At 41.8% G+C, this 27853-nt stretch overlaps 1 protein-coding gene across 1 annotated transcript; it reads right to left on the reverse strand.

The window, feature by feature from the left end:
- Positions 1-1762: 1762 nt before the first annotated feature.
- Positions 1763-27853, reverse strand: LOC6035363 (protein hedgehog). The gene is made up of 3 exons (XM_001845522.2): positions 26951-27853; positions 10269-10530; positions 1763-3458 (listed from the first exon to the last, which is right to left on the reverse strand). Exons 1-3 carry the CDS (start codon positions 27308-27310, stop codon positions 2806-2808), a joined length of 1275 nt encoding a protein of 424 aa, XP_001845574.2. The 5' UTR covers positions 27311-27853; the 3' UTR covers positions 1763-2805.

A 27853-nucleotide genomic window follows, 5' to 3' on the forward strand; every position in this document is an offset into this window, starting at 1 on the left:
TAAATCCGTCCTGACACAGACGAATGTTGCCTTGGACTTTCCCAGACTTGATGAGTTCAACCAGCCCCGCTCGAAAGTCGATCGTTGCTGCTGATTGCCTCACATAAAAAGGAGGCAGTTTCTCCTTTCGCTGTTTCACTTCATTCTCCTTTGCTTCCGCTACCTGGTCCTCGTCAGGCAGTCCAGCGAACTTGTTGTTCTTCAAAAGCTGCTCCTCGTGCGATGAAGAGTTCTCCTCCTCCTCATCCATCGGTACAGTACCGTCGCTCTTTTTCGTCTTTTTGCTGTTCGATGTCACTTCCAAAAGCACCTTCCTTTTGGAAATTCCCGGTTTTTGGCCATCAGTTGAGGCCTCAACCTTCCTTTTGGAAATTCCCACTTTTTTGCCTGCTTGAGCCGCAGGTAGGGCAATATTGCCGGCGTTTTGCGCCGGGACGCGACGAGTCATGTTGATTCAGACAACCTTCACCAACGAATGCTCGGATAACAATGGATTCAGCGTTGTTTTTTTAAATGCCTTAGTATTCTTATTCAATGCTAAACTAATCACCTTCTTTTGCAACGTGGGGAGCTATAGTTATAGGTTAGAAGTGTGTGTTTTTGGTAAAAAACTGCCTTTTTGAGAAGAAATGAAATTTAATTATTTTGGGAATGTTTTTTTTATTATGTAACGCAAAAATTGGGATTTAAACCCCATCTCCCCTCCACGGAACAAAATTTACATACAAAATTTAAAAGAAAAGTCCTCCGACCAGCACTCTTCCCCCCTAAATTGCGTTACGTAATAAAAGAACGCTCCCTTTGGCATAACGTTATAAAAGTACGTAATAAAAGAACGCTTCCTTTAGCAAAGGAAGTCTTATGCCGAATTTGAGCTAAATTGGAGCACTTTTGATTTTGATCTTGCTGGTTTGAATGTACTTATTTTCATTTTTTTTAAAGGACTTGACGTTTATTTCACGAGTGATTTAAGAGTTAACTTTTTCATAAATAACGTCATGATTCGAATTCCGGACACTTAGTAGCATATCATTGTTGTTATAGCTGGCAAAAAATCATGTAACAAGTTGGAAGTTTTTAGATAATGCATGCAAAATATGTCTTTTCTAACAATTATTCATTAGAATTTTAAAATTTATATGACTTGTTATACTTCGAATCCCGGACACTGATAAAAGCTGATTCGAAATCAAAACACTTTTGCTTCGAATTCCGGACACTCAATTTTGCTTATGAACCACACATATTTGGACGAAAATAGATTGGATAGATAACAATTTGCTAGAATTTGAGGAAATCGAAACCATAAATTTCTGCTTTCCCTTCCCGGTGCATCGGACGCCTATGACATATTTCAGTGAAATGTTTCACATTTTTGGCAAACTTATAATTTTATTTAATATAATTTTTTTGGCATTAACTACAGCGTTCAATCAAACTTTAAATGATAGTTGATGTTAGAATTTATCAAATAACACAGTTTTGGCATTCATAATGCGAACTTATATCCAAATAATTGATAAAACAAGATGAGGTGTCCGGGTTTCGAAGCGTCCGGGTTTGTTATAATAGAGAACAGTAATATATACAAATCACTTATTTTAATGTTTCAAATGATTTTTTTATCTTCCGTTTTCACAACAAAAATGAATTTATATATTTTGAACAGAGGTTTGGCCAAATTTTGGTGGGATTGCCCGAGGCAGGTAAGTGAAGGACTATTTCTCAATTTTTCAAAATAAATAATAATAAGTGTGACGCATTCGGCTTTGAATAACAACTTTGATTTAGTTTATTATTTGAACTCACTACTTTGCAGCGCGTAGTTTTCCATATTTAGCTATATTTACATATCATAACATATTTCGTTGTCCAGCATGGCAGATTTTTCCTCCAAACAATTATGTTATAGATCAACGAAGACCGGGAATGTTGCGTTTGCGCTTCTGTGTGTGTGTGCTTCCATTGAGCTTTTGACCAAACATACAAAGCGAACACGTGCGATTATGTTGCATGTTGCTGTGGCGTTTCGTCGCAACGTCCAAGCCCACATTTAGCAAGCTTTTCGGTGAAATATTTCTCAATGAAAGATTTCAAGTTTTTTTTTGTGAAACGTGGTCGGTAAGCTCTAGAGGGTGTTTGAGTTTCGGTTCGGTTCATAAATTATTGTTTCATTATATTAAAATTATAATTAGATATCACTTTTCTTGTAGTTACATAAGGCTACTTAATAAATACTATGTTCAAAGTCAATACACTCTTGTGTCTTTCCTTAAGAACCCATTCTTTGTTCAGAGGGGTTTGCATTTCAGTTCAAATGCAAATAATTCACTGGCCGAATTTGCTCAACACAATATTAACAATCGGATTTTTGGATCAAGATTTACAATTTAATTAGTAGAAAACTTTATACAATAAAATTAGAATAAATTATTTAATATTGGGCCTACTTACACAAACTAGTCATTGTTGCAGATATAAAAGGTTTAAACTTAACCACTGTTTCATGTCAAGATTTTTGCTTTCTTCGTTTAAATATCAAGGAGCGTTTCACAAACATTCCAAAGGTTGCTAAGCAAATAAGATTACTTTACCTTCCCCTGTTGCATTTAGGGGTACATTCTATCTCTCTCGCTCACGTAACTCTAGCATTCGCGCACATAATTTAAGTGATCTCACACATATTCTCTACTTGGACTTGGACAATTGGAGATGTTCCAGTTTTTTGGAGTTTGAAACCATTGAATTTACAAAATGTACAGGCTAGTTGACCGACTATGCTTCTGGGGGTGGGGATGCCACATACTAGTGATATAACCAATCCGTCGGAAGGACGTAGTCTTTGATAGAGTAAAGTGATTTAGCGTACCAATGGATGCCTTCGTGCCGTGGCAAACCTAAACTATGACTTTGACTGCTGAATTTGAACAGATCCATCACTTTCTGCACCACCCGGTACGGCAGGAAGCTGAGATGTGCCACCAACTGGCTGTCGATGAGGGCGTAGCAGGAGGCTGCTATCGAATCGACCAGCACGGTGCCTTCGCTTGTCAGCGGTGCGTAGACTCCCTGTGACAGCTTGGCCGATATCCGGAGCACCTTGCGGGGTTCCAGATTGTTGTCGATATTGACCAGCACGTAATCGCCCTCCTGGATGCGATCGGCAAAGAGATACCGAGATTCACCGATCTCTTTTTGCCACACCATGACCAAATGGGCGGGCGTGACCGTGAGATGTGCCCCGCCGTCGGTTTCGATGTGCACAAATTCTCGGCTTTGGTGAGTGTCACGGTCCATGAACATCATCACTTCGCTGTACACGATGCGTCCGGAACTGTCTACGCTGAGAACCTTCTCGCCAATTTGTAGCTCACTGAGCTTCCGGTGCTCTCCATTGATCGTTTGTACCGTGCTGTCTCCGGTGAAGCATCCGCTGGCGTGGTTCGATTGGGAAGAATCTGTTAAAAAGAGAGGAGAACAGAACATCGACATGAGAAACCCTGTTTAGATTCCAAAACCTCAACCTTGTAAAAAACGAATCCCCACAACAATAGATTAATAGGATAAACAGAGAGAAAATGGCTTGAAAAGGTACCGCGGCGCCATGCTGTGGCTTACATTTTTACTATCTATTGATTTATTACACCCTAGTTTAGCCGCAAATCGTGGTCTCTTTCCCACACCCAGGCCCAAGGCTCGGGGCTTTGGGTTGTTGGTGTTTTCTCTTTCATGAGTCTGATGTGGATGTGCGCAGTGAACGAACACAAGATTCAATTATCTGCGTGGGATGCTCATCTTTTCTGATGCTCCAGGCTTTACACAGGCGAGATGTACGAGGAGAGTATCAGAGGGCGGGAAAAGAATTTTAGCTTTTTGAGGTTACATGAAGGGGCTGCCAGAGAAGGAAAAAAATAAACTGTATCAATGACAATGACGGGCAACAATTAGAAGGCCGATCGGTAACAGAAGAAGGGCAAGCAAAACAAAGACGGCGGCGGGACCTTTTGCGGGATTCTGCGTGAGGTCCTCTCCTGCCCAAAAGGTTCCTGTTTCAGGATACGGTTGTGCGTGTGTGATCTTCTTTTGGTTGCGCATTTGGTGTGATGTTGTCCAAAGGTATTCCCACCTTTACCTTTTGCTCTTCTTTCGGATGCGGATTGGGTTTCCTGTTTAGCCCTCTTGTTAATTAAATATTGGGAGGGATCGTAGCGCTTGCCAACATTTTATTTTACCAAATTTGCGGCGTTGTATGAAATTGGTCGACCTTTTCCGGTCCTTGTTTTATTTTGCTTTCGAATGATTTTTAGCTGGTAATTTATTTTGACATGTTTAGGACCTGTCCTGTCACATCAACCAAATTAATGACACCAAGCAATTTTTGAGATTTTGTTCGCAATCAGGATGATTTTTAATTTTCAATTGATTTAAATTTAGTAAAGTTTGACAAGTAAAATTTTGTAGCACAGGCCCAAAACCTAAACGAATTATTTTTGTTGGTTTGTAAAATTTCAGCATCTTTTGGCTTGATTAGCTTTTGGTTATTTTTTTAAATTATACTCGATTGAGTGTTTGGTCTGTGCCAAAAAAAATCTGCAATGTGCTTTCCCTGCAATCCTCAAAGCTGAAATTGCCATTGTAAGAGGATTACATGCAATGTCCTCGGCACTCGGCAAAGCAAAGCTCGCAACAATTTGACCTTCGTGTTAACGCAAAAAGCCCCCGATAATCCACTTGGCTAACCAACTTTATCGGGTCAGAAATCCGGGCCCGAAAAGGGAAAAAAAGTTGAGAGATGTGTATTATACTCTGTAAAAAAATTAATTTTCTAATGATATTATCCCTCCCAGTCTGGTTAACCTCCGTTTCATCGTTTGAACGTTTGTGCGGCTTCAGGTCTGCGTGTTTGCCTCGGAGTTCCTGGAATTTGGAAAGGATTGTCCGTTCGGCCGGGGCAAACAAGGATTATATTTGTTTAGCTCTCGTGAGCGTTGCTCGCCGATCGCCGATACGGGATCTACTGTTCTGCTTTTTTCTCTCTCAAGCTCAAGCTTTTTGAGAACGAACGAAAGCAGATTTATTCAGGTGTTTGCCATTATCTTTCTCTTAGGTCCCGGACCTGTTTGTGTGTAAGGATCACCACCAGGACTGCGGCGGATTGCAGGTCGGCGAGCGGACAAACTGAACCAAACCACAAATATTAAATGTAGGTTTCCATGTTCCCGTCCTCTTCCCGGTGTCTTCTTGCGTGTTCCACCCAAGATCTTTTGTTTCTTCTTGTGCTGTTCCCGCAAGGTTGTAAAGTTCTAAAATGCCAACTCATGTGGTTCCTCGCCAGTTTCCGCAGCGCGTTTCTCTTGAGACTTGTGGAAAGGTCCGCACAAGCTGAGAGCGGCAGATCTCGAAACTCCGTGCAGCGTTTTTTCGGAGGTGTTCTGTTGTGGTGTTCAATAAAATAAACGGCCCGTCCTCAGGGTTGTGGTCGAATCGCCACTGGGGTGCTGCCTCCGATGTGTGCGTGTGAATAGGCATCATGCCGGGCAAACCAGTTTCTGCTGGGGCAACTTTCGGGGTGCCTCGCCGTGTGATAAACTTTGACAGTTAAACGAACCCGACCGCAGCAGCAGCGCGCACCCAGGTTGGGGTTGATTGGTTAGAAAGCTCTTTCCCCTCCCTTGGCACGGGGGTAGCCGAAAAAATGTCCGGCTATGAATGAATTTTTGATTGGCGATAACCAGTTTTCATCGCAAGCGCGCGATAGTAATCGGTCCGATTTCTTCTTCAATATTCATGGGCCAATATGTAAATCGAACGAGTTTTCGGGGTGACTTTGGGTCGGAGCCCGAATTCAAAATGGCGGGCATTGGGAACGTTTCATTCATCACAGGGCAGGATAAAACTAGTTGGAAATGATAACAAGCTCATTCACAAGGCTCGAAATTTATTCAGTTGAAGTCAACAGATTATGAATGAAAGTAGCACAGCTTTCGTTTCATTTCATGTTATTTGAAACTTTTCTTATGATTTTTGTGTAGGATTGTGATAAATTTTAAGTAACCTTATTTTAGTCAATATCATCAAATATTTGTTTTGAGTTTTAAAAGTGAAATTTAGTATACAAGTTTATTTACGTAAATGGTGGAGACACATTGTAATTCTTGTTTAAACCTTGTTTTAATATGTGTAAAATTAAAATTCAAGATGTGAAAACAAATGGATTTCGAATATAAGTCTAATGTCAATGTTGACAGCTTATAAGATCACAATAAAAATACATTTCTTGAGCCACCAAACCAGAAACCAGCTGGTTCATTTTACTTCAAGCTCAAGTTCCAGTGATTCGATAAAACATCGGACTCGTCAAAAGGGGCAGACCGACCGATCGCGGTCGTTTTTTCATTGTTTGTGTTTTCATATGTCTACAACTGTAAATAAACACTTGACAAGATTATTCCACGCGCGTTGTGCGGTGGAGTCGTTACTCCCACCACCCCTGGTCGGATCATGCGAGGGTAAGGTTAAGTGACAGAGAAGGGGCCATCTCGTTTTCACTTACGCTGAGGGCCGTATGATCTCGGTTCCCACTGTACTGGTGGCGTAAAGAGAAGGGTTTCGCCCGTTCGCCCGCCTGCTATTTTTGTTATTGTTATGATTTCACAACAAATAAATCATGACTTTTAGCGGCATTTGGCTCCACCGTATCAAACTTGAATGGTTCTTGACTTAATCCTGGCCATCGCCATGAATGGTCGGGAACGTCTCGCGTCTCACGCGCCTGTGAAGGATTGACGCGTGGAAGTGGCAAATTGCATTCTCACGATATCGAAATTAAATTTATTTACATCGCGGCCTTACCCACGGGGTGGCGTGGTGTGGCATCAGCGATGCAGTGACCATCGGGGTTTTGAGTGTGTGTCAGCCGCGCCGCCGTAATGACCATGTTTAAGGGTTTATTAATGAGGCATATTCCTTCGGGGAGGTGGAGATCTTTTCCACGAGATGGGGGCGTACCGGCGAACTCCTATTGGTAGGTGCCTGACAGTCAATCATGGTTCAATCAAGATGAGTTGCTACCGTATTCGAGTTTTTGGGTTGATCAATCCACGATCCGTAACGAATCGGCTAAGAGAGTATTATCGCATAGTCACGAGTGAACTTTGTTCCAACAGGTTTAGTCGAGAGACCAAACATTCAATCATATTCGACATTCAACGAACGAAATTTTTAGTTGCTCAACAGGTTGCGCAATTCACTCTTAAGCTAATCTTGTGGAGAAGCATGAAAATTTTGAACGCTAACTAATGATAAATGCTATTGAACAAGCTATTGAATGATTATTTTCAGGATTTTTTTCATTTCGGGAAATATTTGACATGTCGTCAGCTGTGTGCTATCTTGTGACATAGATCATTTTGGTCGAAAATGAGTTAATGATGACGTTTTGCTATACTTAACAAACACTACAAGATGCTTTAACCCGATTTTGGAAACTCGCTTCCGTTTCCCGGATATCGCAATACACACTTGTGACATAGACCAATTTATCATCAAAATGATTGTGCACATTGTGTTGTTGGAAAATGTGGAAATTTTTTCTTGTTTTTCACAAATTTATGTTAACACATACTTTCTAAAGGCAATGCAACATTTTGTTTATAAAAAATATACTGATTAAGTCGATAAAACTATTGATTTGAGCTTATTTTAGTGCTTTTCAGATTTTTGTTTACATTATTTACTGTATCTTTTAACTGGTGTAACCGAATTAGTTGAAACTTGGAGCGTTTGTTAAGCGATAGTATAGGAACCGATTGCTTCAAAAAATTCATAGTATCATATCATATCATTCATAGTTTTGAAATTATTTACCAACAAACTTTAAAAATCGATTTTCTCGAAAAGTACTAAATGGTCGTTGTGACAAGATAGCACACAACTGACGATGTGTAAAGTAAAATTCTGAACATATTTCTTTTTCAGCAGTCGGGTTTCTAGCTATATATTGCTTCAAAAAATACCTATTGAAACAAAATAGGAGAGGCGACTGGCAACTTAGTTATAAGTTAGTTATAAGTTGATACCATTTGATTTACTTTTTACAAAAAAAGCTATAAATGACACATTCTCCTACGACAAAAACGACACGTTTTGGCTGATAGATCATTTTTATTATGTTTTCGTTGTTTTATTGATCTTGTTTATAATAATTAAAACATGGCTTATTAAATTGTATGAAATCAAAAAGGGTCGAAATTGCGCTATTTCTCACTCCGTTGCAACATCACGAAGTGATTGATGGGGCAAATGAAAAGTTTGACTTGAAATTAGTTTTCCATAGTCACAACTTCTAGAAAATTCATTTTCCACTCTGAATCTGTAATATTTAAGTTTGAGTCAGGTTTTGATATCATACGAGACATATTTCGAAACAAAGTGAAAAATTGGGTGACGTTGCAATGCCGGAATATGTCAAATACGTATTATAATGTCTTTAGAACTGATTTTTTTTTAAATTTAAGCTGCTCCGTGCCGCCATTTTATACGAGATAGGAAGTTCGCTGTGACTGCTGCTGCGTGTGCTTTTTGGAACGATGACGCGCCGGTGTTGTGTATCTTCCACGCGCGCACTCAAATGACCAGAGTCTCAGGGGGCGCTTCTTATGCTGACGTTATTTTTCTCCCGAGTTTTGCTGCTTTTCTCTTGCGCGCGCCGTTGGCTATGTTGCTGCGCCCAAGGTGTGTGTACAATAAAAGGCGGTGGCGGTACGCGGCAAGTAAAATGGTGGCGAAGCAAAGGTGCTCACCAAACTCTCTCATACACACACACACACCCGGAGGGGGGAAGGAGCGCGAAAGAGATGGCACAAGAAATCCATTCAGACGGTTTTGCCCAATCTTTGGTTCCCGGACGGCGGCGGTGGCGGCATCGATCAGAGGGAATCGAAAAAAAAGACGAACAACCGTGCATACACCGATACACGTGAAAAGCAATATTAAGGTTATGACAGCTACGTCTTACACATACAAGCAATGTTCAACGTTGTGACCGCTTGCGGTTTTCTGTTTTCGAGGAAGTGAGAAGGAAAAGGATCATTTAAAATTTGTCGATTCGGGTATCGGTAATTTATTTTCACACGGATATCGGAGCTCAATCGAGGGGTTTCCGATTGCTGGGGGAAAATCAATGTCGGCCGAGGTCACCAAAAAAATTTGCATTGCTTGGCTTATTTTCCTTTTCCGAATTTTGTCCTGAATGCATTTTTAGTAGATGATTTGACAAAGGCTAATTGAATGTTAGTGAATTTCCAGCTTCAAAATAAATTTCGGACATGAATGCCATGGAATCATTTTAAGCAACCATGCGCACCCACGTTATCTGTGAGGATGGAAAAAATAAGAAGTTGGCATGGTTGCTTAAGATGATTCCATAGCATTATAAATTTACAATTTTATTTATTGCCAGGAAATTCACTAAAATTTAACCCTGTCGATTGTAGCTTCAGAGAGCCCAAATCTATCATACTTTGACAAAACTGAAGCACTGTAAACACTGACATCAACGTCAAAAATTTCGAGTCTTGCGTTGATGTTTGGAATTTTCTATCAACATTATCAACAAGTTTCCTCTAGGTTTACCACAACTTGGTCCATTCACCCTAAAGTTAATTTCCTTCACAGCTCCCAACACAGTAATTTCCGTGCCGATGCAAATCACCACTTTACAGTTTCTGTCTCACCTCTCTCGACGCGGATGCTTGGCTCCACCGCGTGCATGTACGTCCCACCACTTCAGCCCGCCAATTTTCGGGTGAAAATTAAAGCTTTGAACGTGCCATGTGTAATGAGAAAATGAGTCCTTTTTTTGCGCCCCGGCAATCCTCGTTAAGGTGGAGCACTGCCGTCAATTTGGGCGGCGTCGAAGGGAAAGTAGCACTGCGTGGACGGATGCAGCTTGTTGACGACTTGCCGGTGGTGAGGAGTAAAACTAGTTTTTTTGGCGTTTTTTGGCTTGTTCTTAGGGGCGCTCAAACTGGTTTGCGAGAAAAGTGCGAAATTTTCCTCAGGCGGTTCGCCGAAGTTTGGCATCGAGGGAGTAACAAGCTGATGATCGGATCATGCAACCTCCAGTTTGGTTTCTGGTAAAGAATACGATTTTACAAAAAGAATATGCTGGATATCGCCGGAAATTTGCAGTACAACGATACCAACAGTAAACCTTTTCTCTGTTTTCCCAATGTTTTAGAGACAGAAACAATCGAACTTGAACCTACCTGACTTAACCGAACAGTGGATGTGGTTGCGGCTTTCGTAAAACACCCAGTCGAATCCCGCCTCGACGGCTAGCCGCGCCAGCATTCCGATCTTGGAGCGATCCTTATCCGAGGTCATGATGTCCACGGCACGGCCCTCGTAGTGCAGCGACTCCCGCGCGTGCATGTGGTCCTCGTCCCAGCCCTCGGTGACCATCAGCCGCAGGCCGGGCCACTGGTTCATGACCGACACCGCCAGGATGTTGAGCTTTTCCTTGCATCGCTGAAAACGACAGTAAAACAAAAAGTTAGAATTTAATGAACGATCGGATAATTAAATTAATTTATAATAATGATAATTATTAGTCAACATGGCAATTCCCATAAATTAGAGCCCGGGAGTCTGTGTTTGCACAGTGACACCCGATCGTCTCGACGACCGGTTGCATAAAAAATGCAACGGTTAGCTGCCCTGCGGCTTTCGAAATGGCGTGCAAATTGCTGTGCACCGAGACACTTAACCCCAGACTGCAGTTGTTGCTGTAGTAGCACGAGGGGGGATTCGCACTCTTGCTAAGCGTCTGCGTTCAGAGTGTGACAAGTGCGATAGAAACCAGCTTGTATGCATGACCCGAGGGTAATTACCGTCAACACCGGCCTAACAAGGGGGAATTTCTTTTGGGGTAGTTAGTTGTTTTAAGTTTTGGATACCAACTCCAACACATCATGGACGAAAAGACTGGTACTAAAAGATCCATCATAATCATACATGGGATGTCAAATCCTCTGTTTGCTGAATCCGTAGTGATGATGTTGTGGAAATCTAACTTTGTGTCAGAACAGTTGTCATTCAATGACATGATTTGATAGTCACATTTGATGTCAGCGGTCATCGGTTTGGGTGTATGACTCGTTCGTATCTTAACAACTGCAGATGATCGAAAGTAAACTTGATCTTGATTTGGAATGAGAGAATGAAGCTGACGCCGAGCTACATACACGAAAACAGCAAATACTAAATAATTTTAATTTAACAAAAAAAAAAAAAATATCAAATAAACATACACTTTGATTTTGATTCCACATCGAATCAAATCATAAATCATCATGTGTAAACTTTAAAATAATAAACCTGAGAATCACTACTTGGGCGTAGCCGTCTTATTTCATCCACAGTAAATATTTTTTACTACTTGATTGAGAGTTCTTTTGTAGAGGAAAATATGGTAACCTCCGTATAAAATAATGCATTCATTCTATATTACGATGGAAAAAAGTAAACCGGATTTTCAGCTTGACAGCTAAGGTGTTGAGGAAAATATCAATAATCAACCTTCATTGAGCATCACGATGTAATCGATTTCTTATCGAAGATGCTGTCTGTTTCTTCGGCCATTCCCTCACCCGGTTCCGAACCTGTACATTTATAGGTTAGCTCGGTACAAATTATTGGCTTTTGCGCGCCAAGTAGGTGAAGTGAGCGTGAATGAATGGATGAAAAGAAAAGGTGAGCAAGATAAAAACCTCTTTTGCATTTAATGATGGCCTCTCGACACAGAGAGTATGGCAGCTGATTAACGAGGTGCGTGTAGCAATAAAAATAAAAATTAATCTTTTTTGCACCCGAGATGACCATCCGACGACGAGTCAGTTTGCTGCAGCAGGCAGTACTTGTACCGGTCGGTGGTGTGATGTTGTGTTGCGGCACTTTAAATTCCCGGGTGCGATAGCACCATCCTTAATCGCTACCGGCTGCTAATTTTCACCTCTTTTCTTACCTTTCTTGAACGCATGCAATGCGTTGGACTTTCAGCAATCAGCAGTTAAGAGCGCAAAAAAAAACGAGAGGCGTTGAGACGAACTAAATAACAGTCAAATTAAACATCCGCCATAACGGTTTTTGTCGCGCGCGACGACGTCCGAGCAATCACCCAAAAGTCTCTCCAGACAACTTCAGGGGCTCAGCGCAGCACGGCAGATGACTCCACCTATATCAAGCCGGCTCTCGCCGAAGAAGTGTGAAGGCGTGGCTTAAGTCATTAAAATTATTTTCATTTCGTGAATGTATCTCCACGTTTAATTCTAGCAGCGCTGGCCGGAGCGATGAGTGTTGTTGGGATGTCGTCTACCGAGAAGCAATAAACGCATCCAGCAACGCAACGGCGGCTGGTAGACAAATGTGGAATTCGGGGTCCGGCCACAGGTGATTGGTCCACAAAAAAAAAAGAATAAACGGGAACATGTGTTAACCGACCGAAGCGGCGTTTCATTGAATTTCAGGTTTAGGGGGTAGCTCAAAAATCCACGCGGTTCCCGGAATGCCAGGAAACGTATGATTTAGTTTTAAACATGAGTAATTCGTGTCTAGACTTGCATGCTACAGCTCGCCGCCGCCACGGAAAGCCCTAAAAAGTTTCCATCGCATTCTGTCCGACCTGGAAGGCATGGTTGAAGAAAACTAAATTAAAATTTATGTTTATATTTATGTTCATGGCCGTTCCAGCTGAACGGGCTTAAGCAGCCAACAACACGGGGAAGATGCACACTGAGCTGCGCAAAGCGAAACCAAGTCAAAGGCGATTCCACAACAGCAACACCCAACAACACTGTTAATCCGGTAAACATTTCGTCACAGATGTCATATTAGATTTAAATGTTTTCACGGCTGTCAATTGGGTTGGGTGTCTGAAGAGATGCTCTCTTTGCCCTGCTCTGTCACCGGCACAGATTCTCCGGACAACAAAAACGTCCCTTGGCGATGTCCTCGAAGCTCGAAAGCGAACACGAGGTCAGAGAGAAGGAACCCGGAGAATAAAGTGTAATCGATTTTCAAGACTCGTTCCTCTCTCACCACACGATGTCGTCCACACTGCTGCTGGCCTTCGGTGGTTCCTTCCCGCAGACCGTAAAGAGACTCTTGTTTTGTCTCCTCGTTGGTTTGGTTTGCCGTGTGTTCATTTCCCGGAATTCGTCGCCTCGGTATCATTTGTCTTGTCTCGAATTCCGTTCCTCTTGCTCTCTCACTGTCCGGTTCGGGGTATCTTGTTTGCTGTTTGTTTTAAGGCTACCGTGGAATCGATTCTCCCCGTGTCTGTGCTCTGGGGCTCGTCCAAGGGGGAGGAGGAATTTGTTACGGCGTCTAAATATTTGGACGTTTTAAGGTTTTAGGTTCTCTGGATTTTCCGGTTCTCCCTCTGTTTATTTTTTCTTCTATACTGGGCTGCAAGTTACCGAAAACGTGCTGGTATTACAATTTTTTTTTAATTTTTTTTGTTGTTGTACTCAAGAGTTTGATAGGCTTGCTAGTTATGATAGTTTTTTTTTTGCTATGACAAGTTTATATTTCTTTATAAAAAGAATCGGTCCCCCGTGACTTTGTTTCAAGGTAACTCGTTTTCAAGAAACGTGAACAACAGAAAAACAAATGGCGATTTTTTTTTATTCAATTCCTATCCAACACTATCCATTAACATACACGCCACCCACCCGATGCCCAATTCAACACCAGTTTCAATATTTTCACGAAAGACTTCAATGCTAGGCTAGGACACAAACCCTTGCGACGACGTCAAGGCCATTCAAGTACCCGGGTGAAAACGCACCAAAAAGCCAACAGCATTCAACGTAAATTGGCTTCCTAATTGGATGAATAGAAAAAAAAGTGTCGCCAAAAAGGTACACTCTCCGATCGATTGCTATCAAAACAAAAGGGAGATTTATGTTTGCAAACATCGGTAGGGCATGCGAATTTGGGATGTCCTTTTCATGTAGCAGATGCTATTGCTACTGCAGGTAACCATGATGCAGCAGTTCTACGAGATTAACTGCCCTCTATTGTTGCGGAGATCAATGAATGCTTTTCCTGGAGAAAAGTTGATACGCTGGCTGTTGCGGTCGAACGGGAGAAATGCATCCATCTCAACCATCGAGAGACCACAAAGGACCTCGGTGACGTTAGATCTAGCCGCTCAGGGTTTGCTCAAGAAAGCAAGGAGGTTCAACATAGGTTGAATGTTTATCAACTTTCGACTTCGGTCTGTACAATCTTTATATAGGCTCTGAATGGATTCCAAAAAAAAAAAAAAACATGGATAAAGGGCCGTTTTCCCTTCCCTGTTGGCACGCGGGATAATGATTGTAAAATAACAGCAAATTTACACCATTTTGTTAATTTTTCGACTTGTTTGGTGCACGTTTTTCGTGTTTAATTATGTTTGCTAAGTTGTTTTCCTTCCTCGGCGGCGTGCTCATCAGAGAGTTTATCAACGATGGCCGGGGTGGTAGTGTTTGCGGTCCTTGTTAGTGCGTTACACGCCGCTGGCTCCGCCGCGCCTGTTGTCACCGAATTCGGCACTTTCTTTGAACGTCCGCCCCTTGTCAAGGGCTCTCCTGAATGTGCACCCAAACATCGTTGGTGGTATCGTCCTCCGAGGTCCGAAATCGAGGGGAACAAAGAAACAAGGACATCCCGAACCGGTCGAAGCCGCGCCGCTCTTTCGAGGACCATAAATTTTAAGGTTATGGCGATGACTCCACACTGCAGCGCGAGCATCATTAGTCGTAAACAATTTGTTAAGCATTAGTAGCCGTTTTTTTTTTCGTCGAATGTGCTGCTGCGTCTTCTCCATGGCCATCTCTGGCGTAGGAATTTCGATGTGCTGGGTTGGGCTTGGGCCGGGTAGGGGAAACACTGTTAAGTGGCTTAAAGCGCATTAATAAAAGTGACAAGTTACACGACTTTTCGGTTAGCCGCCGTCATCTTCAGCAGCGCAACATCCATCGTTTAAGGTATAGGGGACTGCGGCGTGAGCAGGTGAGAGAAGATCATGGTGTGCGCGGTTGGAAGCGAAGCATATTAAATGTAATTTGAGTTCATCTCGAGAACGTTTGCGTTTTAATCATTATCATGTATTGCGTGGAACGATGGGCGAAGGTGGAAAATGTGTGAAGGGATTGAGAGTGCGATGACCGATGACGTGATGGAGTTTTAAAAGCATTAGTGACTACATAAATAAGTAAATAGGCTTGGTAGAGCTTCATGGAACAGCAGAAGTTGTCGTATGACTTGAGATATTGAAGTAAAATATTAAGATTGGAATGAATTTTAAGGTCCGTTAGAGCATTGTTGAACACATGTTTTCTAAACTTGGAGTCCTTGTCCGAAGTCAGATTTTTGAATCCTGGAATCCCTGAGTTACTGAAAACCAATTCCACCTGCAATCATTGCCAACTTTCCAGTGGTTGGAATGGCTCACCCACGAAACCTCCTAATAACTCACGCATCAATCGCTTGTCAAACGCCGCGGGAGGTCAACGGGAGATTAAACACCTGACACTTTTGGTCTGTTTGCTGTGTGTGCGCGCGCGTTGAACACGCGATTAAACCGGCTGCTGCTGTAGCCATACGAAGAATGGAATGGCCCATTGGTGGCGGCGGTCCAAACAGACCCAGGGATTGTCGACCGCGTGCGCCGTTTATGACAAATTCCACACACTCCCGGTTGATAAATGGCCTCGGATGAAATCATTTGTCAAGCGTGGCCCGTCCACCGGTTTCTTCTCTCTCTCACTGCGACGTGTCCCTTTGTGAGGCGAAGGCAATCGGAGGCAAATAAGGGGACGAATTAAAAAGAGATAAGTATTAAATTACATCGCATTAATATAATTCACTTGTTTTGTCAGGTTCAAGCGCTCAGAACGAGCGCAATCTGGCCGTGGCCAAGATTTTGGTTTCGTATTTACATAGGTACGGCACAAAGTCAACTGACGTTTTTTTTGGTGAGGACAGGACAAAACCAGAAACAAGCTGCTTTCCATTTCGGCGTGTGTTATTTATGTTGAACATGCTCCCGGTACATTGAGTTGTGTCATCGAGCTCTATTCAGGGCGTACGGAGGCTGTTTTCAACAATACATTTTTCCACCTCTCCAGAGAGAGAGGTGTGATTAATAGTTTCAATGTGTGTAGGGGTGTACAACTACTAGCAGGACCCATTGGGTCGGAACGTGTAGATGGGAGAAAAGTGATTAAAATGTAATCTTGGCTTAATAATATGCAACGGGTCGTGCTGTTAAGAGGGCTTTTATCGCGGGAAAGTGAAAAAGGCTAATTGATTCACTTAATAATGTCAAGTAGCCTTTCACACATCGTTTGTCTTTGGACGATTTCCCTAACATTTATTTCAAAACATGTGCATGATGCAAATAAATCAAGTCCATATAATAAAATTTAGGTTCATGTTCCAGTTTCCAGTTGTGCATCAATGTATAATAAACCGCTTCTTCCACAACAAAAGCAAAAAATAAAGCTAGTCAATGAAGCATCCATCATGTAACAGTACACGTCGCATAACGCTATTGACGATTATCATCGCCACCAGAATCCATTGAACGAACGGGAGCCGTACGGCATCATCTGGCAACTCGGCGGGGAAATCAATAGCAGAGGAGCAGGAATCGACGACGAGGTGGCAAAAACGGATCAAGTTTCAATTGTGCTGCTGCGACTGGCTATTATTACCCGGCTGCTGCCGCCTGAAGTTGCAGTCTGAAGAGGTAATCTGTGTTCACTTGTTCGGCGACGAGGGCAGCTCGCAACGGGCTGCTGCTCTCTTTGATGGTCTTGGACGATGTTCTGCGCGCGCCAGAGGGCGACCGGATGATCGACGGGAGTTGATAGGAATCAGTTACTGGGTCTCCAGGACGTCGTACGTTTCATACAACGTTGAAAGGGGATCAAATCACCGACACCAGGACAGGCGGTGACGGTTTGGAAGATAGCAAAGGATTTCGACAAGAGGTAGAACACAAAGGATAAAACGCAGGCTGAGCCTGTTGAGCAAGGTTAGGGTTTTGATAGTTTAATTGTGGGAATCCTTAGAAGCGTGTGCCACGGATATTATGATCGGACTTCAACACAACGGGTTGGTGGTACAGCGAAGGGCAGAAAAAATGTTTCACATAATTTGAATTCTGGCTGTGTACGGGAGATCCCCCTTACTGTAGCGCAGCTGACGGCAGGAAGACAATTCTCGAGTCGTTTTTTTGGCAGATCAATATCCAATCAGCCAGAAGGGTATCCGGAGGTCGTAATCAGATACTGGATCAACCTACCGCCGCCCTCTACGGCAATAAATATCACAAGTAGAGCAGTGGAGTGGACTCCGAAGGGAGCCAACAATCCGGACGGACGTGGTGTGGTGAGATTGATTCTTTGATGGGTGATGGGCAGATTGTTCCTCGTGGTAGAGATCGTCGTCGTCGGTGGTAAGTTAACCGCAGCATTCGAGTATGTCAGAAGGAAGAGGTGAAGTATCGAATTTACGGCGTGGAATGCGACAAATTTTGTGGTTGAAGGGTGAAATTCGAAGGATTTCCTCGAACGCGAAGGGGTTATTGATCTACCCAGTGACTCGGAGCGTTTCGTCAGGTGGAATACCACCACGAACGTTATTTTACAAGTAATTTATTACATTTTTACGAATACGGTGTGTCACAGCTTAGTGTAAATAGAGGGGGTGGCAGTAAAACAGATTGGCAGTCAATGTTCAATTAAATAGAATTTATGGGATAATTTTCGCGGCGAACCGCTGTTTGTGTCGAGCATCTGTTTTATATCATCATAAAGCCAGTCGCCGTCGTGGGGGCTAAAGCTCGCTAGTACATTTTGTTTTAATGGAGTGGTGATCAGAAATGATTTGACTCGCCATGCTGGTTCCGTACAATTTATGACACAACCTTTTATGCGAAAATAATATGGCGTTCGGAGCGTTTGTCCGAGTAATGTTCTAAGTTTTTGTGCATTCATCAATCAACCGGCTATTCATTTGCTGCAACGCATGGCTTTGAAGAGAGTGAGTGAAGAATAGCGGGTTTTTGACGTGCAGAATCGGCCGTCCACCAATCCAGAACCATGATGCGAGCCGGCAGGCAACCATTACGCTTCTTCCCCTTTACCATCGTCTAGCCACGCCATGTGCAAAACGCGCAGCTCAAGAGATCATAACTCATCTCTTGTTATGTTTTACTGTGTGGTGCTGCTATTGGCTTTGGTTAAGAGATCGTGCGGTGTTTTCTTTTGCGATGTTTTCCGTTTTTTTTTCTTTTTGTTTTATGTGAATCAGAGAGAGATTCACGAGGATTGGTCATTGGTACGATATCTTGCTAAGAATTATAGGAAAGATATATATGAAATAAATTTGATTAAATTTTGTTTAACAGTGAGAGTCAAGCCACTGGTCAGAATAAGAATAACACCGACCATCAATATTTTTGCGCAGGCTAAAACTCGAGGGGAAGCATGAAGTTTGGGGTCCCAAGAAACACGTGCACTTTGAATTTTTCAAAAATATTTAGACAGGGCCGAAGGGTTTTTCTCCAAAGTTTGTATGGAGAATTAGAGCTGTTCGCTACTCCCACATATTGCTTGTAATTTTTGAATTGTATGCAACAGTGACGACGCCTTCTATCGGATGGGGAAGTAAAACGTCGGTCCATTTGCGTAAAAGAGGTTTTGGATGACTAACCATACATAACTTTCGGACGCCTAGAAATGAGCAGAAACTTGCAACAGAGTCCACAAAAAAGACCCGGGGTCGTTAAAGTGGATTGCTTTGCTTTTTTTTTGAAACAGTGATGCACCGCCCTAATTCTCCATACAAACTTTGGAGTAAAACCATTCGGCCATTTCTAAATATTTTTGAAAGGTTCAAAGTGTACCTGTAAGTCAGTGTAATCGATTATCGAAACCAAATACACAACTCGACATTTTTGAAGTTGATGTTAGTAAACTCTTCAGTTTTGTCCAGGTCTGATAGATTTGGACTCCCTAAACACGCTCCATTTTACACAATTGAATTTTAGTGAATTTCCTGCACAAGAATAAAATTTAAATTTCGGGTATGCTGCTTTGGAAACAAGCTCTGAGGAAACAAGCGTCTCCATTGAATTTCTCTATCAAAGAATGAAACCATGGAACCGCCTGGCTTTATAGCATGGAATCATGGCATTTGTAGCCAAAATTTAAATTTTATCATTTCGAAGGAAATTCACTAAAATTCAGTTCTGTCGATTGGAGCGTGTTCAGGGGACCTAATTCTATCTTATTTTGACGAAACTGAAGCGTTTACTGACATTAAATTTAAAAATGTCGTGTATGATATTGATTTGATCGTGTTTGATACATTGTCAGTGTGGGATCTAGTAGTATCACACAAGTTGTGAGTATTGAATCCTCAGAAATTCGAATGTATAGGTAGTTTCAACACCGGAGCTAATAGAAAATCTGTCATAGGAAGGTACATTGGAAACTATAAACAATTTCGTTAATTTTATTTTAACCAGCTACTTGGCCCATGTTACAAACCCACTGGATTCGCCAATATTTTTATAAAAAGATTCGCTTTAGATGTGCAAACAAGATTCACTTATGATGAATTGGGATGCCATAAATCGACAAAGACGAAAGTATACGTGTAGTTCAACGGATGATTTCTCCTCCAAGCGATTCTTCTACTCCTAGAGCCAACCACGATTAAGCCTGCCCATGTCAATACCGGCAAAAAACGTGGAGCTATGCAACAACTTGTAAAGAAAATATTAAAACCCCACAGTACACGAGTATTAAACCAAATAACATTTATAGCGCGACCCACTGTTTCTTGTTCTTTCCTTTCTGGTAGACACACTTTGTTGTACGGCTCGTCGGATCCTGACCCGGCCAGGAGGTGGTTTGCACCACGATGATGACGGTCTTGCCCAAGCAAGTTTTACATAACTGCTCGCTGCAAAGCCATTTGTTAATCCGCACGGTCCCCGGCAGTCGGTGGAAGCTCAACGTGACGTCAATTTCATGCTTCGCTCGTAAACATCGTTTTGAGTGCGCCTTGAGGTCGGGCCCGTGGTATCTTATGGGAATGTAGCACTTTTCCGCGTATAAGGTATACACATGTTGGGGCGATAGTTCAACAGGATTAGCTTCGGCAACAACCTGTAACTATCGAGCGGCTATGTTCGATGGTTTGTGCGATAATTTCGTGTGAACCAACGCGGGGCGGCGCGCATGATTAGCATAAAGCTTTCGGAGGAGAAGACGATCTCGGCTCGGCGGTCGCTGATCCCCGGCGATGCAGAGTTTCCCGATAATGATGCTGTGATAATGATCATTAATTTCATCACGATCGCACACTGCTTAGCCTTAAAGCTTTTTATTGTTTTATGAGTTTTTACTGCGCGCACCTCTCTCGCTTTATGGTAGTCATCTCCATGCATCCATTTGGCATTCGTTTGGCCTGGCCCGGGGTCCGGATGATGATGGAAGCTATGGTGGTGGCACCCGGGTTTAAAAGTGAAACCAAATTTCTTTGTTTTGCCCTGGCAGGTTGCTTTGAGCCGTTTAAGATCGGATCGGGTTATTCGCAAGCACTCCCCTCGCGTCAGAGATCCACCAGAACCTCCCGACGACGACGTGTAATCAAATTAACTAATTCTGCTTTAATTTTATTATGGCTACAAAAACGGGCGATGACTTTGGTATGAGGGGGAATAAAGACCGGGCAGCACGATACGGTGTCGTAAACCGTTTGACCATTCCCTCGGCAAACGGCTGCGCACTTATATTGAGTCTTGATTTATGTATGTTGATATAAATTCCATAATTGATTAAATATTTGTGAGAGATTTTACAACTCTCATCTCACTCGACCTTATACGGGTGAGGTGAATCTAGATTTGACCAAACAAGTTATCATAATCTGTTTATTATTGCTATTTCGGAGGCAATCGCCATCGATTCCTGCAGTAAGCTTTTACGGTTCGATAGAGAAACTGCCGCCGCCGCCGCCGCCAGAGATGATCATGAAAGGCGGCAACCTCCGACGATGCGACCTTTTGGACGACTTTCAAGCCGCATGTGTCATATAGCCATAAATTTGCGAATAAAACGGTTTGCATAATGAGTTTTTTTTGGGAAAATGAATGGAGTTCTTGATGTTACGCTAACATTCCAGGAAAGTATATCTACATTACTCAATGAACACCATAGCTGGGTAGCACCCAAATGTGTGAAAATATCTCTCAACCTGGTAATCCAGTGTATCCTACTCTCATAATGTCCACTCAGCAAAGTCTCTGCCATTACGAGCACTATGATTGTAGGGTGAGTATATAAAATAAGTTCTACACCAAGAAACAATGGAAAGGGTAGATCACACGAAATCAATCCTGCATCAAAGAAAGACTACCGCCCCTGCGAAACTGTCAATGTCTGAGGTTTTGTTCCCGGGTACAAAACATGGTGTCAACATGGTTTGTTTATCTAAACACTTGTTTACAAGCTCCAGGAACCAGAGCAAGAGTATGCAAACGACCTCCACTGTATCCAACATGGGCGCGGCAGCGGTTGTCCAACGCGGAGTACGACAACAACGTGTTTGGAATCTGCGGCCAAATATTTGCGGTTATCGCGTACAGCTGTCAAAAACGACAGCAAATATTGGCTCAGTGATACAGTTTTCTTTCTGGTACGAGCCCTCTTCTTGGGTATGGCTGCCCAGAGATTCAAAACCGTTTAACGACATGCAACCACAACAGCCATTCAGAGCAGGCAGTTGTTTCAAGGAAGAAAGTGCCGCATCATTGTGGAACATCATTGCATACATTAAAAGTAACACAAGGGTGTGAAGTGCGTTGTTAACAACACTACTTTACAAGTGTTTTCCTACGCCGGCTTGAGGAAATGTAACAACCCAATGAGAGGGTCCATAAGGTATGAAGGCTTGTTGGCACTGCGTGTGCACTATGATGGACTGTTTATAATAATTTTTCGGGGTTTTCCTACTTAAAGCTCATTTCTGGGGCTTCACCAAATCGTACACACCGGTGGAAAGAGAAATTCAGCCCAAAGAGGCGATTATTTAATTTTAATGATTAAATATTTTTCCTTGTACCATCGTCGTCGTCGTCAGTGGTTATCCTGTGTCCGTCTGGCGCATGTTACCCACATTTCCATTCCGTGTGGCCGTGCCGTATCGGCACCTTGAAGAGCAGCTCTTCGGAAGACGTCGACGACGAGGCCGGAGAGTGGAGTTTGTTTTTGCTTCTCTTTCGATTTGTTTAAGCTTAAGAGCTTAAAATTTACTTTGAAATATTGAGCCAAGTGAAGGAGTAGGAGGAGTGCGGGAGGGGACCGACTAAAATAAACAAGCACGGTGAGACACAGGTGAGAAAAGAAATGCTGTCCGGTGTGAGATTTACATAAATGTTGTTTTGGGGAACATATATTATTGGAATTTTTGGAGAAAATTTCCGAAAGGGTTAGAACAGTGTTTGTTGTTTTCATTGTTGAGCATAAAAGATTACAACAACAGTGGAATTACCATTCTTCAATATGGTAATCAATATCAGTAATTTGCAAGGTTACTTGTCAATCTCTGATAGTTGGCGAAAACAAAATAGCTCCCACTATTTTTTATCAAACTTTCAAACGCAATTTAAGGTGAAGCCGTTGATCATTTTCGAAGAAAATTGATCATCACTATAAAATATTCTGTATTAAATTCAATTTAACGAATTTCGCCACCAAAATGAATCAGCATGTGCCGGCTGTTGCATTCTTGAAGCCACTGAAAGAATTTTGGATCTAAATCAAATGTGCTTCAAAATTTTTATCATTTTGTGGCACAGTCATTGACGTTCTAGTTAGCAATCATTGATTAATGACGATTTCCATAACTTTACAAGGAATGGGATAACCGTCACCAAAAGGAATCAGCATGTGTAGGGCATTATTCAAAACAACTTGTTGAAGAAATTTTGTCAAAATATTGAAAGCGACGCAAAATTTATATCTTTGAACGAAAAATCACGACAATGATGGAAGTCTTCACGTTAAAAAATCATGGAATATTTTGCCATATCTAAAAAGTGCTTAACAATGCAGAAGACACTAGGTCGCACCCAGTCGCTCAAAGACAATTGTTTACGTTACGCTTTATCTATTGTGTGCTCATTATAAAGGCGTATTGATATAAATCGTCACCACGACTGATGGCATCTATCCACGCCGCTTGCCATTCTGATCTCGACTTATAAATTATATCGGCACCGGGGTAGCAGTAGCGTCAAATGTAAACATTACCTCGTTTCTGTGGATCGCGCAATTCCGATGAAGAGTTCAGCCGTCGATATAATAAAGCTATTTGTTTGTGTACCCATTGCCACCACCGCAAGTGATGGTGACAAAAAGGCGGATGAGTGAAGAAGTGATGCGCAAAATGATTGCGATCGCGACCGAGATTCATCCACGTCTCGCGCGTCTATCATTGCTGAGTTTGAGGAAAAAATTCCCACAGACGTGGTGCACACACAGGAAGCTGCACGTTAGACCAAGTTAATATCAACAAGGCTGCATCTTCTTCTGATCCGGGACGAGGTCCTAGAATGCTGAATTTGAATCTTTCGTGTAAACTATTTGGAAAGTGAGAAAGATTATCGAAATTCCCTGAAACAACTGACATCGTTTGGATTCTGAACAGAATGATTTGATTAGTGACTTACTTTGCGATAATGCCGACTTACTCATACCACTTGAGTGACGTGCGCAGCACTACACTCAAATCGACGGAAACATTTGTCAAAGTCATCGTGAGCACTGGGAAATCCACCCATCATCATCATCATCCTCGATAATACCGGACGGGACTGGGCCCATTGAACTTTTTAACACTGTTTGGCTTAGATAATAAAGCTGATACCGGGAAATCCTTGCGCACAAACAGTCAAAGTAATCCACTAACCTTCACAATAAGCTTAGATAAAAGAACAATAAGTGCACGCACATCAGTGACTGGTGACTTTACTGAACAAATTTGACGTGATTGATGTTTAAAGGATGTGATTGAGCGAAACGTACACATTTTTTTTAAATTTGATTCATTAATATTTTTACTCTTGAAAATATAACTACAACGAATCGGATCAAATAATCAATATAATTTGAGTAAAGCAATGAAAACCGTTTTTCAAATCTTGTTTTTTTCCGATTGTGGCATAACCACTTTATTACATTCCCACCAGACTATTTATTACATTGACTAGACCGTTACCTCCGATCGGAGCGGAAACATCTTGACTCATCGCGAGTCGTATCACACCTTCATCTAATGCACGCAACGATAAGTGAGTGGCTTGAATTGAAGGCGGGCCAGGCCTTATCAGCGTGCGCGTCCGTCAGACTAAAGCTATTTTTCGCGCGCAACCGATACTGTTGATATCTTGCACTTAATCCTAAAGCTTCGAGTGCATTCTGGCACATTTTTTGAATGGCTTTGCGATGATAGTTCAGGCGTTACGAATTGAGGATTCCGACAAGCAACAAACAGGCTGGAATAGGTTGACCTTTTATTACTCGGGCTGTAAATCGAAGGACATTGAAACTGTATCTAATAAGCACAGCACAGAAGTTTGGAAGTGTAAATTTCCAAACAGCACTGGGGTGACCTTCGTCCTTTTCTCCGGCAGGTCTTCACACTGTGAAAACTTTATGAGATGCAACAAAATCATTTGCTTCAAGGGCATGATAGCTGCTACTCATTATATTGCATACACTTTCTTCAGCTTGAGCACTGAAGGACGCGTGCGACCTTGACTAAGTCATTACAGGAAGCTAGACTAGGGGGAATGTTTATGACGACATGGGCAAAATACAAGAGGCAGAAGTCAACACCAAAGTGACGACCTTCTGATGGGTGTAAAACTCTTTCAAAGAATATCATTTTACGTATTTTGAACGTTCTTATCGTTCCAAAAGATATTGCACAAATTGCAAAAATAAAGCAAATTTGAACGAACGCACAATGTTTACATAAACAACACTCAATCAAACAATATTTTTATACAATCGAATTTTAATCCGTCATGCATCGTAACGCTCGTATCTGTACTATTTTTGTAGATTTGTGATAAAAAGGTGGAAGCAGACTGTTATCAGTTTGCGCGACGAACGTGCATTGGTTGGTGTGTTGCCCGATTAAAGTTAGCGCAAACGCGTGCAAGATTTGAAACCTCTCGATAGCTCCATAATGGATGGGATTGTGTACTTCGATGACGAAGGCCAATGTCTGGGAATGTGGTTTGTTTTGATTTCTGAATGTGGCTTAACATTTCGGCTTCCTGAAAATGTTTGCAACAATATTTATGTAGTAGAGAACCAATCCCACAGGTAAAATCTAGATTACTTTTTTCAAAACAACCAATGTGCCATGGGTTTCCTATGTACCTAGGACCTTTTGAAAAAGTAAGTGAGAAATTAAAGAATTGACATTTTTGGTTAAATATTATTTTAACGCCTGCAGCTCCAGGGGGGTTCAGTTTAAATTTCAAATTCATACGAAAGTATATCAGTCAAATCCCAAGCGATTTTGACATAAACTTTGAAAAAATATTGACAACGGCCTTATTGCCAAGTTTTAAACAATTTGAGGTCGGTACATTTTATTTTTAAATAAAGAAACATTTTTTCATTCTTTTATTAGTACATTTTGGTTCTACCATATAAGCAATCGGGATACAGTTGTTCAAAATTACATTTTCAACTTTTTGGACCCCTTAGGACTGCAGGTTTTATAAGTGAAAAATCCTTACCAACTCATAGATTAAGTAAATTGTTCAGTTGATTTGTAAACAAATTGATATTTGTTGAGGTATAGGGGAACAGCATCTAATTCCAGCGTGCCTCTAATGTTGCCATATCAGCACTTTGACGTTCAATTACAGCTCATAAAACGCGTTTTCAACTCACATCGAGTGATAAATAGATCAATTAGAAGTGAGCAAGCAAGTTTCTATAAACTGTTTCACGAAATAAGTTGTTTGAATAGTGAAAATCAGCAAATGTGATGGATTCAGGAGAGAGCGCTTAACCTGCCAAACATTCGAGAATTTCCCCTACTTTAGAGGAAAAAAGGAAAATAAAGTTTTAGATATTCTCCTTAAAATACTCTATGTTGAATATTTTAATCATATTGTTTTGTTGGTTATATGAAAAAAAAATTAGTTATTTGTTTACACTTGCAACCTTCATATTTGAGGAATGTAATTTGATAGTTAAACTACGAATCTATTAAATGGAAATTTTACAACTAGAAAAATTTCAGAAAGAACAATTTATAAGGCCTTATGGCTTAGAAAGTTATTCAAAGCTGTTCAAATTATATGATTGTAATAAATCCCTTTTGAAAACTTAAAATAATATTGAAAACGAAATTGTGATATTGATTTTTCCAAATAATGGTAAAATATTTATTCGTATTTGTAGATGTTTATGTAGATTATTTGAGTTCAAAGCATGTTTTTATAAGTTCAAAGCATTGATATTTTTTTAATACCTAGTTAAATAAAAACATGCTGATATACCTTTTGAGACTTCGTAGTCTTCTATTGATTGCATAAACTTTTAACTTAAATAATAAGGCAGCGTTCTTTTATTACGCAACGCAGTTGGGGGGGAAGGGGGGGGTCTAAAATCCGTTTTTTTGCATTACGTAGTTAAAGAACGCTCCCTGAAGTTCGAGAGTTTTTTTAATAGGTCCTATAAACATATGAAAGACAGTAGAGTATAGGACACATTCTGAAAAAAAAAATCTGTTCGCATTCAATATGAACTCCAAAACGAGCTAAATTTCCGTCGGCTACGAAGCAACTTCTTACCTGTGTCATGACGCGATCGGCCCCGGTGCCTTCCTCATCCTTGAAGATGATATCCTTGTTGTAGTTGGTCTCCAAGCTGCGGAATTTGCTGTCGTTCCGCGAGATCGGGCCCTCCTGCATGCCAGACGCTCCCAGCGAGTTTTCACTAACGTTCGGAACGTGCTGTTTAAACACCAGCGGCAGCAGTTTGCGCGTCCTTCGCGGACCTCCGATGCCCCGACCGGGCCCGCAGGACTGAACCTGGGACACCATGTACAGTAGGAAGATCAGCAGCATTGTGAAAAACTTTTTTCGATTTGCGAAACAGTTCCTTCGATGGCAACAGCTGCTCCCACCGGTGCCGCTCACTAGGTTGAACATTTTGAACCAAAACACTTGAGTGTGAATAATGTGGGATTTATGAGCGATTCAGGTCGCGTAAATCGTGCAACACACTTTACTAATCACCACGGCACCAAGGTAAATAAATACAATTTTTTTCGCGGTAACACTTGTCACTGTTGCTTTTTCCTATCGAACGCGGGTAGATATTTATTTGCTCACTCACTTGTCAGCAACTTGAACTGAGTGTGATCTCAATTCTTGTACGTAACATTTTTTCCATCACTTCGACAATGAATCAACACACTCGATAGGCTCGTCTTCCTAAGTTGATCAAACCATGTGTACTTTCACTTCCGGTAGGTACAGAAAACCCCAAACAATCAAATAACAATTTTCCAACTTTTCCGCACTTTGTTAATCCTTCCAAAAAAATCGGTAATCCTGATTGTCGTGTACAAAATTTCCCCGCGATCGCACGATATCCTTGCTCGTTGCGTACTTGCGCTTGCGTAAAAAAATCCAGGCTCTACTGCGTGCTTTCACACCACCACGAGAGAGAGAGGAGGAGATGGTAATTCG

This window comes from Culex quinquefasciatus, chromosome 1 (assembly GCF_015732765.1).
Source record: "Culex quinquefasciatus strain JHB chromosome 1, VPISU_Cqui_1.0_pri_paternal, whole genome shotgun sequence".
In the NCBI taxonomy this organism is placed as follows: Eukaryota; Metazoa; Arthropoda; class Insecta; order Diptera; family Culicidae; genus Culex; species Culex quinquefasciatus.

Bases quoted from the DNA above. Each gene is read 5' to 3' on its own strand.
- LOC6035363 (XM_001845522.2), bottom strand. From the start codon at position 27,310: ATGTTCAACCTAGTGAGCGGCACCGGTGGGAGCAGCTGTTGCCATCGA. The intron at 10,531-26,950 runs GTAAGAAGTTGC...TGTCGTTTTCAG, and splicing joins CCGATCGCGTCATGACACAG to CGATGCAAGGAAAAGCTCAA. The intron at 3,459-10,268 runs GTAGGTTCAAGT...TCTTTTTAACAG, and splicing joins CCACTGTTCGGTTAAGTCAG to ATTCTTCCCAATCGAACCAC.